The sequence below is a fragment of the Notothenia rossii genome, assembly GCF_949606895.1.
Source record: "Notothenia rossii genome assembly, chromosome: 5".
Taxonomy (NCBI): Eukaryota; Metazoa; Chordata; class Actinopteri; order Perciformes; family Nototheniidae; genus Notothenia; species Notothenia rossii.
In genome coordinates this window covers 44,825,499-44,841,645 of record NC_136903.1, presented here as the reverse complement: position 1 = coordinate 44,841,645, position 16,147 = coordinate 44,825,499, and the positions used below count along the sequence as shown (strand labels likewise).

Below are 16,147 nucleotides of genomic sequence, written 5' to 3'. Positions count from 1 at the left end.
ATTGTCTGAAAAGATGGAGATTTGCAGACATACATGTACAGCAGGCACCTTATGAAAAGTCTTATCTAATCTTATTTAAAAACAGACGGCAGCGATATGATGGACTAACATGGTAGGTGTCTTTAGATGATGTGACCAACTGATAAGAGCCTGAATGAGAGGAGGGATGGAAGTAAGCATGATTAATTAGAAGAGCTTAGTTTTCCTGACTGACTTGCAAAGCAGTTCATTAGTTGATTTGCATTTTGTATTACAAACTAAATCTGTAAAGTATTTAAAGTTAAATATAAAATTCTGATTCTGATTCTGATAGCACAGCAAAAGTAAAATGTAACATGAAATGGGAATCGTGAACCAGTACCTGAGACCTGTGCTTGGTTACATTCCACCAGTGGCTGACTTCAATCAGAAGTCTTTTATGTGAAGTGTATGTTAAGGTTTGGTCTGATGGATGAGTTGCATCTATTTGGATGTTTGGAAGGATTTTGACCATCTTGGTTCTGAATGGAAAATGGCCAAGGACAATATTGACTCCCTTGTTGTGTCTCCACCCTCACACCTCTAGCTGGTGCAGTCGCTGGGCGTGGCCATCTACCGAGCTCTGGACTGGGGGCTGGATGACAGTGAGGAGCGGGAGCTCAGCTCCCAGCTGGAGCACCTCATCGAACGCATGGCGGGGGGGGACCAGGGCGGAGAGGGGCTCAGCACAGCCAGGAACGGCACCACAGATGAGGGCTACAGCGGCCAGGAGGAGGAAGAGGAGGAGGAAGAGGAGGAGCAGCAGGGAGGGACCAGGCCGGTGTGTAACATCCGCCAGGTGATGGCGCTGTGTGCGTCCCGGCTGGCTGACCCTGGCCTGGCTGCGGACCACTACCAGGCTGTGTGCAGGGCTCTGTTTGTGGAGACCCTCGAGCTGCAGACCTTCCTCATCAAGATCAGAGATGCCAAGCAGGTGCGTTAGGCTGTCATGGCAATTTTAGGTAACCCTTGAAGATCACCTCTACTTAAAAATGTGTCCCCTAAAATGTCCTAACTTGACTGTAGCAGAAATTAAAGGTTTGTTGTGCATGTAAATGGTCTGCAAAGGCTAAAATCCCTGTGTTCCCTCCAGAGGGAGTTTCTCTCCCACACACTCCCCCCTGCCTGCCAAACGCAGTCTCACGGCATTTTGTGTTATAGTCACGACATCTAATCTATTGATTCGTGTTCACCAACACGATTATCCCATTTTTTGCGTGTCACACAGAACGATTTTAAAGCAATGTATTTCTATTGGTAGTATGTTTCGTGCCTGCAGCACGTCTTTTTGTCCGTTCGGGTCTTGGAAGACCAGAAGCTGTGTGGTTCATAAAAACATGTTCTTACTCAATATCAAGCCACGATTATTGTTTTTATTTTAAATTGTATAATGTCTGACTTTATTTGGCTCAGAGCCTCAGAATACTGAAATCTGTATTTTTCTTAAATCTTTTTTTTCTTCTAATTTGCTATTCTTTTCTAAATAACACACTGTTATTTACTCACCAATAACACACAATTATCCTTGTTTTTATTTATTGGTTTGATTCCATAATCTCAGGCTTTTTTGGCGTCTATCAGGAACTGAATTTCAAAATAAAAATAACCGGAAACAGACGTAGGCCTATAAGGGACATTTCGAGCATCATTGCGATACACAGCCACTGAACTGATTACCCAACATCCTCAGCTATGGTTTAAGCTCGCTGGTTGGATGTTTTAGCCGCAATGCATGTAGGGATATGGTGTTAATGCCATATCAAATCTGAAAAACATTTCTGAGTTTAGGATGGCCGAAGACACTACACAACCCATAATCCCCAGCTATCGTTTAGGACTACTGTCCCCGTGATTAATCTTCAAGCTCTGGGATTAGATTTTGGAGTGGCAGTGCGCCAAGGTTACGCCGAGGTTCAAACAGCTGTTTGAGATGGAACGAAACCACGCCAGACTATCCAAAACTGGAATCGAACGCCCCCCCAGAACTACACATGATGGCTAAATGTTCTATGGGACGTCTCTACTGAACGTTTTCGTTGTTCCCACAATTAGAAGTTGCCAGTATTAAACACATTGGTGTTATCAAATGTAAAACATATAATTAATAAATGGGTGAACATTGCTTGTGTCCATAATGCGCAGCATGACATGACAGCTCATTGTTACTTTGTAATTCTACTCCACTACAATTCAGAGGTTAACCTGGTATTTTTACTCCACTACATTTATTTGAGTTACTTTGAAGATTCTGATTAATGATGTGAAATATAAACAACCCTTAAATCAGACTTTAGTTACACCTGAGTAAAATTCAGGGAAGGTGATTGTCAAGTTCCAACAATCAGGAGAGATATTTGATAGTTGGTGCTTGAGAAGACTAAACATTTATCTGCAATTGACATGAATGGAAACGAGTAATAAAGTATATTCATTACTCGTTATTCTCTACTAATAGTTAATTAAAGACTCTATAATGGCTATTTTGCACATCCCTTTCAAGATTTCAAGATTTTCTAAGGTTTATTGACATATCACACAATTATGGTGTAGTTATGCAATGAATGAAATACTTGGGTCGCAGCTGAGGTTCCTCAACAGTGCATTACAAGACATCTATCAATATGTGTGTACCTCCACCATTAAACTGTCATATTCTGCACATTTCTTATACTATCTACATACATAAGAGTATAATTAATATATATAATATCAGTTAAAATAAGTGCTTCAACATTGTTAACATTGCAGGAAAGCAATATATTAGGCGTTAAGTACTTTGTCAGGCTTAATATTTATCTTTTGATACCCCCAAAGCTTTTTTCTTATTTAAAAGAAGACCTTAATCTAAAGTATTATTTAATGTTTGAATAAAGGTTAATTCGTTTTTCTGTTTTGCACCTCCTCCTATTAATATCCTTGTACATCCTGCACTAAACTGTTTTATTGTAGAGATCACTCACAGTGTCTTCTTGATTTTTTATATTCTATATTTCTATCATTGACCTTCTACTTTCCCCCGGTGAAAGTATATATTCTTAATATTTTTTTCATCAAATATAAAAATCATAAAAACAATAATTCAATAACATGCTTTAACCACTAGGCGGTGCACACAAGGTACACACAGCCATAATAACTTTGTAGTATTAGTGTAGGACACTTATGTATATACAACATCTGAAGATGTTTAGTTTTATTCATGTTTTCACATAATTTTACAGCATATTGCTATATTATTTCAGACTCAGTATTTACATTCTCATATTCAAAGAAAATCAGTAATATCTTTAAAAACTACAAGTCCTTTTATATCAGCTGTGCACCGTTATGGTGTAAATATAACCTATCTACGAATTAGATCAAATGTAAAAGTCAGCCGAATTAGTGTTGATACTGCAAGGAGACGTATTGTGTGAAGAGAAATTGAAGATGTTGTTTAATTGTTGATATATTTATGATCCACGTCAAGTATTCAGTTTCGGCGGCATTTCTTCCAGTTTTTCCAAAGGTCTTCTCATCAGAGCTCTATAAATAAAGAACTACGGCAGATCTGTAATTATGTAATGCAACCGAACCATGTATTACAATGCCGTTATGTGATGACTTCAAAGAGAAAAGCAAGAACACTCGAAATAAAGTATTATTTTCTTTAAAAAATAAAAGTTTTTCGGATTTAATGTCGCATTAACACCATATCCCTTCCATGCATTGCGGCTAAAACATCCAATCAGCGCGCTTAAACCTTAGCTGAGGATCTTGGGTAATCAGTTCAGTGGCTGTGTATCGCAATGATGCTCGAAATGTCCCTCATAGGCCTACGTCTGTTTCCGGTTATTTTTATTTTGAAATTCAGTTCCTGACGGACGCCAAAAAAGACTGAGATTATGGAATTAAACAAATAAATAAAAACAAGGATAATTGTGTGTTATTGGTGAGTAAATAACAGTGTGTTATTTAGAAAAGAATAACGAATTAGAAGGAAAAAAAGATTAAAAAAAATACAGATTTCAGTATTCTGAGGCTCTGAGCCCCATTTATTTTCCTCACAGATGACAAATAAAGTCAGACATTATACGATTTAAAATAAAAACAATTATCGTGGCTTGATATTGAGTAAGAACATGTTTTTATGAACCCCACAGCTTCCGGTCTTCCAAGACCCGAACGGACAAAAAGACGTGTTGCAGGCACGAAACATACTACCAATATATGGGATTAGTTTTGTATCATAAAGATAAAGCAACTCTTTCTCAGAATAAAGCAAAACTAAGAGTTTAAAAAGAAAAAAAAATGAGTCAAGCAAAATAAAATACATTTCAAAAATAAAACTATAAGTTGCAAACAAATCATTTGTGTAATAATGTAAACTATAAGTATTTTTTCTTTGTTTTAACATAGGTTTTTATTTGCAGTTCTTGTTTCTTCTTTCTCAATGATCAAACTTTTGCTCTCGCTGCAACTTTCTCATTTGCGCTCCCTCATTTTTTGTTTGAGATTCTGACACAAACCTCCCAGGTGGGCGGGACTTTCAGGGGTGCGTCCGCATTGGCTACTCAGTTTTTGTGTGACAGCCCACTCCACCACAGATCATACAGTGCAACTCATCCAGCAAACTCCGGAGTCCACACGGCCACGTTAGTGTCAGTGTCTCCCAGGGAGTTTTCATGAACATATCGGACTTCTCTTATGGATTGCTGTGCATTATACTTGTGTTGTGTAGTTTATGCTTTATTCCAACTTTAAATATTTTAATACCTGAACACACTGCTGCTGTTAAATAATGTTCCAATTTGGGATTGATAAAGTGTTGGTCTATTTATTTTATATACACTGAACAAAAATATAAATGCAACACTTTTGTTTTTGCTCCCATTTTTCATGAGATGAACTCAAAGATCTAAAACATTTTCTCTATACACAAAATAACCATTTCTCTCAAATATTGTTCACAAATCTGAAGAAATCTGTGATAGTGAGCACTTCTCCTTTGCCGAGATAATCCATCCCACCTCACAGGAGTGGCATATCAAGATACTGATTAGACAGCATGATTATTGCACAGGTGTGCCTTAGGCTGGCCACAATAAAAGGCCACTCTGAAACGTGCACGTGAAAACCAGTCAGTATCTTGTGTAAGGGTTAGGGTTAGGGTAATTTTGTGAATTGAGTGGCCCATGGTGGTGGTGGGGTTATGGTATGGGCAGGCATATGTTATGGACGACGAACACAGGCCACTCGATTCACAACATTACCCTAACCCTAACCCTAACCCTCACACCAGACACTGACTGGTTTTCTGACCCCCCCAGACCCCCCCAATAAAGCAAAAATGCACGTTTCAGAGTGGCCTTTTATTGTGGCCAGCCTAAGGCACACCTGTGCAATAATCATGCTGTCTAATCAGCATCTTGATATGCCACACCTGTGAGGTGGGATGGATTATCTCGGCAAAGGAGAAGTGCTCACTATCACAGATTTTTTCAGATTTGTGAACAATATTTGAGAGAAATTGTTATTTTGTGTATATAGAAAATGTTTTAGATCTTTGAGTTCATCTCATGAAAAATGGGAGCAATAACAAAAGTGTTGCATTTATATTTTTGTTCAGTGTATATTAAAAAAAAAATCTATGTATTTTCAAGCTAAAGGTGATACATAATATAAACTGTATAATGTTTTTTCAAAGACATGTTACATTTCAAAAGCATATATTGCTCTGTTTAGGACAAACAATTAAAGACTGCTTTAATTTAACAAATTCAACAATATAAAAGTGGCAGATTTGCTTTATTAAACAGACCAGACCTAGGTTGCATACCAACACAGTTAGGAACATGCTCACATCTTACTATGTTGGTCTGAAGAGCTGAAACATTCATGCACAATGGATCAAAACTGTGTTGTCTCATTCTATATCCTGTGAGAAAATGATATACATTTAGCATTAAAAACTTGACATACTATTCCTAGCCTGAGGAAGATCTGAATAATTTATAAACATAGACATTGGAATGGAATCTCTAACATTTTCATGTAGAATAAAGACAAAAGAGTGATTATACAGATTACATTTATTGAAATTTGAACCAGAAGATGAAGTCTCAAAGAATGTTTTAAATAAAAGGACATAAAACAAAAAAGTGGATAATAATAACATGTATTAAATGTATATGTAAAGACATTTGGTCAAATTAAATGACACTGAGCCAGTGATAAGTAACAGCAACGACCAGCGTGGAGGAAGATGGTGCAGGTCTCTCTTCATGCCCCCCCTCCGTGCTGTCCCCTCAGAGAAAGTGGGAAACGGGATAAGAGTCTGGAAACCACGCTGTCTTAATGATCCACACTGTTAATATGAGAGGAACATAAATGTTTTAGTAAATGAAAAATATGAAGTTAACAAATAAAACTCAGCTCAGGGGCAGTCATGGACGGTAGGTTTTCCTACAAAGTTAACTCAGCCTCCATTGATTTTCATATAAAATGAGCGTGTTAATAAAATAAGCTATCATGGCTTATACTTGCATATCTAAACAGAATCATGAAAGCCTGTTGGTAGAGTCAGGCACACGAGTCCGTTTGAGCGTGTGCGCCGGTGTCTGAATGCTCACTCACTTCTAGCTATGTAGCTAAGTGTGAGGCTACTTAGCTTGCATTGTTATGGATCTAAAGGTAGCAAAAGCTAACTTTCATAGCACAGCTTTACTTCTCACTTAACACAATAAAGAAACAGACCGTATAGTACAGCACCAGTGGCGGATTTAGGATTGTAGGAGATCCGAGGCTTAGCCCAGGAGTTGTTGGGGGGGGGGTGCAGGGGTAAAGTGGTCTTTTTTACAAGTGGGGGGTGGACCGAACATCCTTTAGGGGGGTCGCCGCCTCCTCTAGGGGGGTCCGGGGGTATGCTCCCCCGGGAAGATTTTTTGTAAAATATTGAAGTTAAAAGCATCAATCTGGTGCACTTTGAGAGCAACATTAACCCTACCTTAAAGGCGACCTATCATGCAAAATGCACTTTTGTACGTCTTTTATACATGAATATATGTCCCCGGTGTTCCAGGGAACTCACCAAGTGTCAGAAAACACAACCCTCTCTATTTTCCTCCATACCAAAATCTCTTAAAAATGGCCTGCAACGGATCTGATACAGACTGATCCAGATTTGAACACTTCTGTGACGTCACAGAAGTGGCGCTACGGCTATTGGGCCAACTCCACCAATCAGGAGGAGACAGCCACGGACATTGCCGTTCGAAAGTGCTGGAGACGCTGTAGTACATATTGCAGGCCTGTAGATGGTGCTGTTCTCACATAATCAGCCCATGAAAAGACAGTTTTAAATTGAGAGAAATGAGGAATGGCTAAAATGCATGATCTGTTTGGTATTTTGAAAAATAAAAAGTATAAATATGCCTTATATAGGTGTGGTCCTACACTATATTATTCAAATATAGCATGATAGGTCCACTTTAATAATACCTTAAAGCGGACAAAAGGCACTGGAGAACACTTATTCATTAACACCCTTTAATGAAGCAAACGAATGCCTTAACTTACTCAAATACAGTCGTTTACTTATTTCGGTGAAACGAATGTCTGTAGAGTTTTAAAAGATGCGGATAGTCTCACCTTGATTCTGGCGCATTGCTTATCGTTTTATAGATCTATTCTCATCCACCATCTTTGTTTGTGACGTAAAGAGTGTAAGAGTCACGTTTCTGAATCGGACACTCTGAGTGGATGCAGTCACAGCCAATCGGAGTCTGATTCAGAGGGTTGCCTGTCAGTTCCGTTGCTATGGTTCCGTTGTTATGTGTGCTGAAACGAGAGCCGGTATAATTCCATGCGCAAAAACAAAATACAAATTGGAATACGTTATTTTACTGTCTTAAAAGTAGACCGAGGTATGAAGGGTTAACGTTACATCTTAGGATAATTTTTAGTCATGTTCTGTATACATATTACTAACATATAAGGGTATACTTAGTGTGGTTACTCCATGTTTACTAGCTATAACATTTACGTTACATCACTCTTTTTCACTTCTTACTCAGTCAGCCAGAGTGCAGATATCACCATTAGATTCACAAACCTAAAACATCATCAATTTCTTCACTGCTGGTGATGACATTGTTGTCAGCTGCTGATACTGCTGCTGCTGCAGCTTGTGGCACCTGCTTCTATGAAAATAACTTTCTAATATCCATAATTGTATAGGCTATTAGCTTAAAACTAGTCAGGCACTAGGAAGGATAACTTCTTCCTCAGGGCAGGGAAGGCTACGCAGTACGCAGGCTAATGTCCCGCAGAGGCTGCCTTTCTGGTGGACTCTGGTACTGCACATGACATTTTCAACGAAAACATTTTATTATTTATTATTTTTTTTTTTTATAAAGTGAAACATCCGGGGCTTTTCAGAAAACATCCGGGGCTTGAGCCCAAGTAGCCACAACCTAGCGCCGCCACTGTACAGCACAAACAACACAAATGATCAATACTTACATATATTTTCACTATTATAATAATTTAAATGCTGGTTCTTCTGGAGGTGTTGTTGGCGCACCGCAGCTGCCTGCACTGTACAATCGCTGGAGGACTGGGCTGTCACTCAAAAAAACTGAGTAGCCAATGGGGACGCACCCCGGAAAGTCCCGCCCACCTGGGAGGTTTGTGTCAGAATCTCAAACAAAAAGTGAAGGAGCGCAAAGGAGAAGAGCTGCAGCGAGAGCAAAAGTCTGATCATTGAGAAAGAAGAAACAAGAACTGCAAACAAAAACCTATGTTAAAACAAAGAAAAAATACTTATAGTTTAAATGATTACACAAATGATTTGTTTGCAACTTATAGTTTTATTTTTGAAATGTATTTTATTTTGCTTGACTCAGTTTTTCTTCTTCTTTTAAAATCATAGTTTTGCTTTATTCTGAGAAAGTGTTGCTTTTTCTTTATGATACAAAACTAATCCCATACCAATAGAAATACATTGCTTTTAAAATCGTTCTGTGTGACACGAAAAAAAGGGGAAAATCGTGTTGGTGAACACGAATCAATAGATTAAATGTCGTGACTATAACACAAAATGCCGTGAGACTGGGTTGGCCTGCCTGATAACATAATGACATCACGATGTAACACTGGCACTTCTATTGGCTAGCGCTCTTACACATTGGACGTGATAGGCTAAGGGGCGGGACATCTCTAAGCGGTGGACACTACATACTGATATACAGTACACCTGAATATGAGCAGAATATATCCTCAATAAAGTAGATTCCATTTGAATTTTCCCCTTTTAATAACCCTGAACAATAATTTGTTTCCATATTATTCTCACACATCCTCATTGCATTTCAATTGACTAAAATGCAACTACTTTGCACACTTTAACCCATGTGCAATGCCTTGTTGACATGCTGCTGCACATTTTGTTTCTTCCAATTTGTATCAATATCGAATATCTAATCTAATTTAATATTACTTCCTGCTTTCTTACAGTGCAGACGCTTTTCTGCTTGCTCTTGCTTCTGCTTACTTTTTTAAGCTGATTTTTCCTATTTTTCTTAACTTATCACTGGGACAGTTATTCTTCGTAAATAGACGGAGGGTTTCAGCCATATTTCAATATTTTTACAACGACCTCAGTCTTACAGTAGCGTGGTCTAGCAACAGCTAAAGCCTGGGACTGCATGCTATTTAGTTTAAGCTAGTTGGCAGCAAAATGCCTCCTTTCTCTACAGATGACTTCCACAAACTTCTACAGAAGATGGCTGTGTTGGAAATGAAAATGCAACGGTTGGAAGTTAACGTGGAACTGAATGGACTAGGTTGGAATGACACCACTTTACCAGTGTTGCAAAAGAATGGACAAAACCATGCTAACTCACAGCTAGTTAGCAGCTACAAGGATTACAAGGAATAGGAGGGCTGTGTACCGGGTAATACATCTACAGGTAATACAAGTGGTAGTCCTCCTTGGAAATGTCTGGGTGCAAGGCCTAAGAGTAAATAATTTCCATTGGATTTGGGAGGACGAATAACAGGCAGAGCCAAGGGCTCTCAAATCTGTGATGCGACCGGCTGGCCTGCGTTGTTATTACCCAGGAAGAGCGCCTCTTCAACCCCTCTTCATACTAGGAAACTGCAGTGGACAGCTGCTAAAGGGAGAACTAAAAACAATCCTCCTAAACCACCGAGTGTGCCAATCCAGAACAGATACGCTCCACTGACCCAGAACCGGAGATCTCTTTCTGATGAGCTGAATAACCTGTCCTCTTCACACAGCAGGGGTAAGGACCAATAGCTACTCCAAAAGTAAAAGGCTGGAGGGAAAGCTAACGACTGGGCCTGAAACTCTGATTGTGGGTGACTCTGCTGTAAGAGATGTAAAAAGTCTGTGTAGTAGGAACAACACCAAAGTACTCTGTTTTCCCAAGGATATGGGCTCTGACTTGGCTGAGAAAATCCTGCATATTGGGACTGAACATCCGACTGTGAAGAATGTGGTACTGCACATTGGAAAAAATGATGTTGTGAAACAACAGTCAGAAATGCTGAAAGAAGACTTTAAATGTCTGTTGGAAACTGTCAGCTCTCTAAATGCAGAGGTGTTCATCAGTGGCCCTCTACCGCCAGTCAGAAGAGGAGTGGAGAGATTCAGCAGACTGTTTGCACTGAACACCTGGCTTTCAACTGCCTCTACTGAACATTCTGTCCATTTTATTGACAATTTTAACTTTTTCTGGGACCGCAGACATATTTTTAAGGCAGATGGACTTTGCCTGAACAAGTCAGGAGTGAAATTGTTTATCTCTAACATATTCAACCGCTTGCGTCATCAATCTGTTCCCTCTGCCAAGGACAAGCAACAAGAGGAATCAAAACAAGAGAAAGACACAACACATCGCGCAGAAAACCTTGAAGAAGTATCACTGCACCGGCCTGAGGAATGTCTTGATAATGGGAGACCTATGAGACGAATGGAGGAGTCTCCACCGCCCTTCACTTCCCCTATCACCGCCTTTGAGGATACTCTACCTTCACCCCCCAGCTCTCTCTACTCTCTGCTCACCCTTTCACCCTTGCCCACCCTCCTGGAGTTCAATGACCACATGAAGGCAATACACAGGATTGCCACCAATTCCTTCCTGGAGTTCACTGAAAATATGAAAGCGATACACAGGGTTAGCAGAATGTCCTTGACCTCCGTCCCTCAACGACGCCCACCAGAATCACAGAGGCAGAGACGCGCACCATCTCCCCCAACTTCATCACCATGCCTACCACAATCATCCGGACCAAAACGTCCTCCCCCCCTTCAAGACAACATCTGCGGTCTCCGAAGCCTGATAAGGATGTGTGTGTAAACAACGCAACAAACAAGGGCGTATGGCACTCTCAGCTATTTCCAGGTCATGCCGGGGCCCTGCCTGCCAGTAGCTTTGCTGATATCTTTGTTGATAGGTAATAGATTGAGAGCGGTGAATCAGCTTAGAAACAGGAAGCGCTCAAACGTTTGTGTGAGTTTATCAAATTTAGCAGTGATTCCATGTCAGCCACAGCTTGTCACGAAAAATCTTACTGATAGTGTATTCAACAAACTTAAACTAGCTTTATTAAATGTCAGGTCTTTGGCAGGAAAAACATTTTTAATCAATGATTTTATCACTGAGCACAATCTTGATTTTATGTTCTTAACGGAAACTTGGATTGAACAAAATAACAGTGCAGCTGTTCTTATCGAATCAACACCTCCCAACTTGAGTTTTATGAGTCAGGAAAGAATGCATAAGAAAGGGGGTGGAGTTGCTATTTTGTTCAATGATTCCCTTCAATGCAGGAAGACATCTTATGGGAACATTGCTTCTTTTGAATATGTGGCCCTTCAGCTGAAATGCTCCTCTCGAGCTCTGTTCCTAAATATCTATAGACCACCCAAATACTGTGCAAGCTTTTTTGATGACTTTACTGAACTGCTGTCTATAGTGTGTATTGACTTTGACCGTCTAGTCATTGTTGGTGATTTTAACATCCATGTTGACAACCCCCAGGACAGAGGGGCTAAAGAACTGTTGTGTGTTCTTGATAGCTATGGACTGACTCAGCATGTGACGGAGCCCACGCACAATAAGGGGCACACTCTGGACTTAATTATCTCAAAGGGACTGAATATCTCTAAGGTTGTGGTGACTGATGTTGCACTCTCTGACTATTCCTGTGTTTTCTTTGAGAGCTCTATTTCTGTTCACAAAAATGTTCAAAAAGAGGTAACCACAAAGCGATATTTATTTTTCAAAAATATTTTTCCTTGCATGGCCTCAGATCTACTTCATATAGTAAACAAGTCTCTTCACTCAGGTATTTTTCCACAGGCCCTGAAAACTGCAGTCATTAAACCGCTCTTAAAAAATAATAATCTAGATGCTTCAATAATGAACAATTACAGGCTCATATCAAGCCTGCCATTTCTAGGTAAAATCATTGAAAAATGAGTTTTTTAAAAGTTGAGTAATTTCTTGCATTTAAATAACTGTGAATAAGAAGATAATGAAAGCCTGAAGATGGCACCTCGACAGTCATAATAATAATAATAAAAACATTTGATTTTACTTTGACTATTTTAAATTCTGCATTGTTTACATCCTGTTTGCTAGGATTTAAATAGGGGCGTTACATTTAAACTTACTTACTTTTAGTTTTTGTCTGCATATCTGACTCCTCAATGTCTCCCTCTGGGACTTATTTAAGCAATGTTCTCAGTCTAAGAAATAGTTTGGGTTATTACTAAACACATAAAGGTTTATACAGTTGTAGACTAAATAGGCAAGGCTATGAATCGCAAGTTATTATAAACTACCCTTGGTGATATCGCAATATCATAATAAAAAATAAACCATTTCATGCAGTAATGATCTATTTTTCTATTTGTTGCACAGATGCTGAAGAAGATCACATCAGAGGAATCTGTGGAGGACAGGTCTGCAGCCGAGCTAGACGCACTGAAACACAGAGACTGGGTGAGAGACAGGGAGGACAATACAGCTGTGTGTTTGATTAAAGAAGGCTATATTGTCTTTTTTACACATGTTAATGTGTGTGTGATTTGGTTTCCAGGCGCGTCTGTGGGTGCAGCTGATGAAGGACCTCAGGCAGGGGGTGAAGCTGAAGAAGGTTCAGGAGCAGCCCTTCAACCTGCTGCCCACCGAGTTCAGCCTCACACCCTTCGAGATGCTGATGCAGGACATCCAGACACGCAAGTTCCAGCTCCGCAAAGTCATGGTGAGAGACGTGGTCTAAAATATTCAAGCCAACCATAAAGAAGAAGAATGGTAATGCCTGACAGCATTCTCAGTTGAAGAGTAATGGCTGCATGTGTGTGAAATGTCAGCTGTAGAGAAGTAGTGCATTTACACCAAACGCAAAGCTAATTATCAATGAAACGGCAAATTTGAATGAATTGAATAATCACGTGAGTTGAGATCATTTAACCTGAGCCGGGTTGTGCATGGTGCAGTATCAAAGGAAGCCATAAGAGTTTAGATTCTCCTCTTTCTCATTGACATGCTGACTCAGTTGGATCAGAAATGGAGGAAAACAGCAGCCCTCTGGGCACTGGAGCTGCTGGATTTATGCCTGGATCTTTTAATATCAAGTGGTAAAGGAGCAGTTACAATTTCAGCTTAGCCTAGCCCTGATGCATTCACACTCTTTTTAGAAAACAAGAGTTTTATGAGTGGTTTGCTTGTCCTCTTACAGAAGACCTGACAAATAATTCATTTTGAAATCACTTTCGGTATGTAGTTATTTAGGAATCCCTGTAATACATTTGTTCAACCAACCAACAAACAACTCACAGCAAAATCGGTTTACTATTGGTTGAACAAGACTAATCTAGCTGTTGCCAGACTTGCTGAAGGCAGTGAATACATCTCTGTGAAACTCAGTGAGCTTGTAACATGAGGCATACATTCCTTCGCGCCCAATGTATACGCAGCATAAGAGATGTATGCATATTACATTACATCGCATTTAGCTGACACTTTTATCCAAAGCGACTTACAATAAGTACATTCAACCAGGAAGATACAACCTTGAAGAAAACAGAATCATATAAGTACATCAGGTTTCATAGAGCCAAAAATTTCAAGTGCTACTCAACTGGCTTTAGATAAGCCAGTCCTTTATTAGTATATAAGTGCTTTGTTAGTAATTCTATCGCTCAAAGTGGAGTTGAAAGAGATGAGTTTTCAGTCTGCGCCAGAAGATGTGCAAGCTATCTGCTGTCCTGATGTCAATGGGGATCTCATTCCACCATTTTGGAGCCAGGATAGCAAACCCACGTGTTTTTGCTGATGGGAACTTGGGTCCCCCTCGCAGTGCGGGTGCAGCGAGCCGTTTGGCTGATGCAGAGCGGAGTGCATGTGCTGGGGTGTAAAGTTTAACCATGTCCTGGATGTAGGAAGGGCCAGATCGATTCGCAGCATGGTACGCAAGTACCAGTGTCTTGAAGTGGATTCTAGCAGTTACTGGAAGCCAGTGAAGGGAGCGGAGGAGCGGCGTGGTGTGGGAGAATTTTGGAAGGTTGAAGACCAGACGAGCCGCTGCATTCTGGATGAGCTGCAGAGGTCGGATGGCACATGCAGGTTGACCAGCCAGGAGGGAGTTGCAGTAGTGTAGGCGTGAGATGACGAGAGCCTGGACCAGAACCTGTGCTGTTTTTTGGGTCAGCTGGGGACGTATCCTCCTGATGTTGTAAAGAGTGTATCTGCAGCAGTGGGTTGTTGCAGCGATGTTTGCAGTGAAGGACAGCTTGTTATCTAGGATCACACCCAGATTCCTTGCAGTCTGAGTCGGGGAAACAACAGAGGTGCCGATGTTGATTGTTACGTCAAGAGTGGGACAATCTTTTCCCGGAAGGAAAAGCAGTTCAGTCTTGTCAAGGTTGAGCTTGAGGTGATGAGCAGACATCCACTGAGAGATGTCTGCTAGGCAAGCAGAGATGTGTGCGACGACCTGAGTCTCTGAGCGGGGAAAGGACAGAATTAGTTGGGTGTCGTCAGCGTAGCAGTGGTATGAAAAACCATGCGGGCTCATGACAGATCTGAGCAAGTTTGTGTACAAGGAGAAGAGGAGGGGACCAAGAACAGAGCCCTGAGGGACCCCTGTAGTTCATTGACAAGGGACTCCGACCCTCTCCAAGTTACCCTGTAGGTACGGTTTTTGAGGTATGAGGTGAGGAGGGAAAGTGCAGAGCCTGAAACTCCAAGTTCTTGGAGAGTGCGAAGGAGGATCTGATGATTCACCGTGTCGAATGCAGCAGACAGGTCCAGAAGGATGATGACAGAGGAGAGGATGCTGCTTTAGCAGTTTGCAGTTCCTCAGAGACAGCAAGGAGGGCAGTTTCTGTTGAGTGACCTGCCTTGAAACCAGACTGGTGCGGATCCAGAAGGTTGTTCTGATGGAGATAACAGGAGAGTTGTTTAAAGACAGCACGTTCAAGTGTTTTAGACAGGAACGGGAGGAGAGAGACAGGCCTGTAGTTTATAACATTGGACGGGTTGAGAGTGGGTTTCTTTAGGAGAGGGTTTACTCTTGCCTCCTTGAGACAGGAGATACTTGAACTACTTCACTTGGGGTAAGGACTCATTCCCTACTTGGAGTGGACAGTCCATCGTTTTCCTGCAGAGAACCATGGCCTCAGATTTGGAGGTGCTGATCCTCATCCCAGCCGCTTCACACTCGGTTGCGAACCGATCTAGTGAGTGCTTAAGGTCGCAGACCGATGAAGCCATCAGAACCACATCATCTGCAAAAAGCAGTGGTGCAATCCTTAGTCCGCCGAACTGCAGACCCCTTCCTCCACGACTACGCCTCGAAATCCGATTCATGTATATTACAAACAGGATTGGTGACAAAGCGCAGGCCTGGCGGAGGCCAACCCTCACCTGAAATGGGTCCGACTTACTGCCGAGGACCCAGACACAGCTCTCGCTTTGGGAGTACAGAGATTGGATGGCCCTGAGTAGAGACCCCCTCGCCCCATACTCCCGCAGCACCTCCCACAGTGACTCCCTGGGAACCCAGTCATACGCCTTCTCCAAGTCCACAAAACACATATAGACTGGATAAGCGT

At 41.0% G+C, this 16,147-nt stretch overlaps 1 protein-coding gene across 1 annotated transcript in view; it reads left to right on the top strand.

Annotated features, from left to right (window-relative positions):
• The window catches only part of spire2 (spire-type actin nucleation factor 2), a 189,957-nt gene that overhangs the window by 37,324 nt on the left and 136,486 nt on the right, over positions 1-16,147 (top strand). Inside the window, exons 3-5 of the mRNA XM_079681872.1 lie at positions 566-952; positions 12,951-13,031; positions 13,129-13,293. Of these exons, the coding sequence (XP_079537998.1) occupies positions 566-952; positions 12,951-13,031; positions 13,129-13,293 (633 nt within the window). The remainder of the gene's footprint in view (positions 1-565; positions 953-12,950; positions 13,032-13,128; positions 13,294-16,147) is intronic.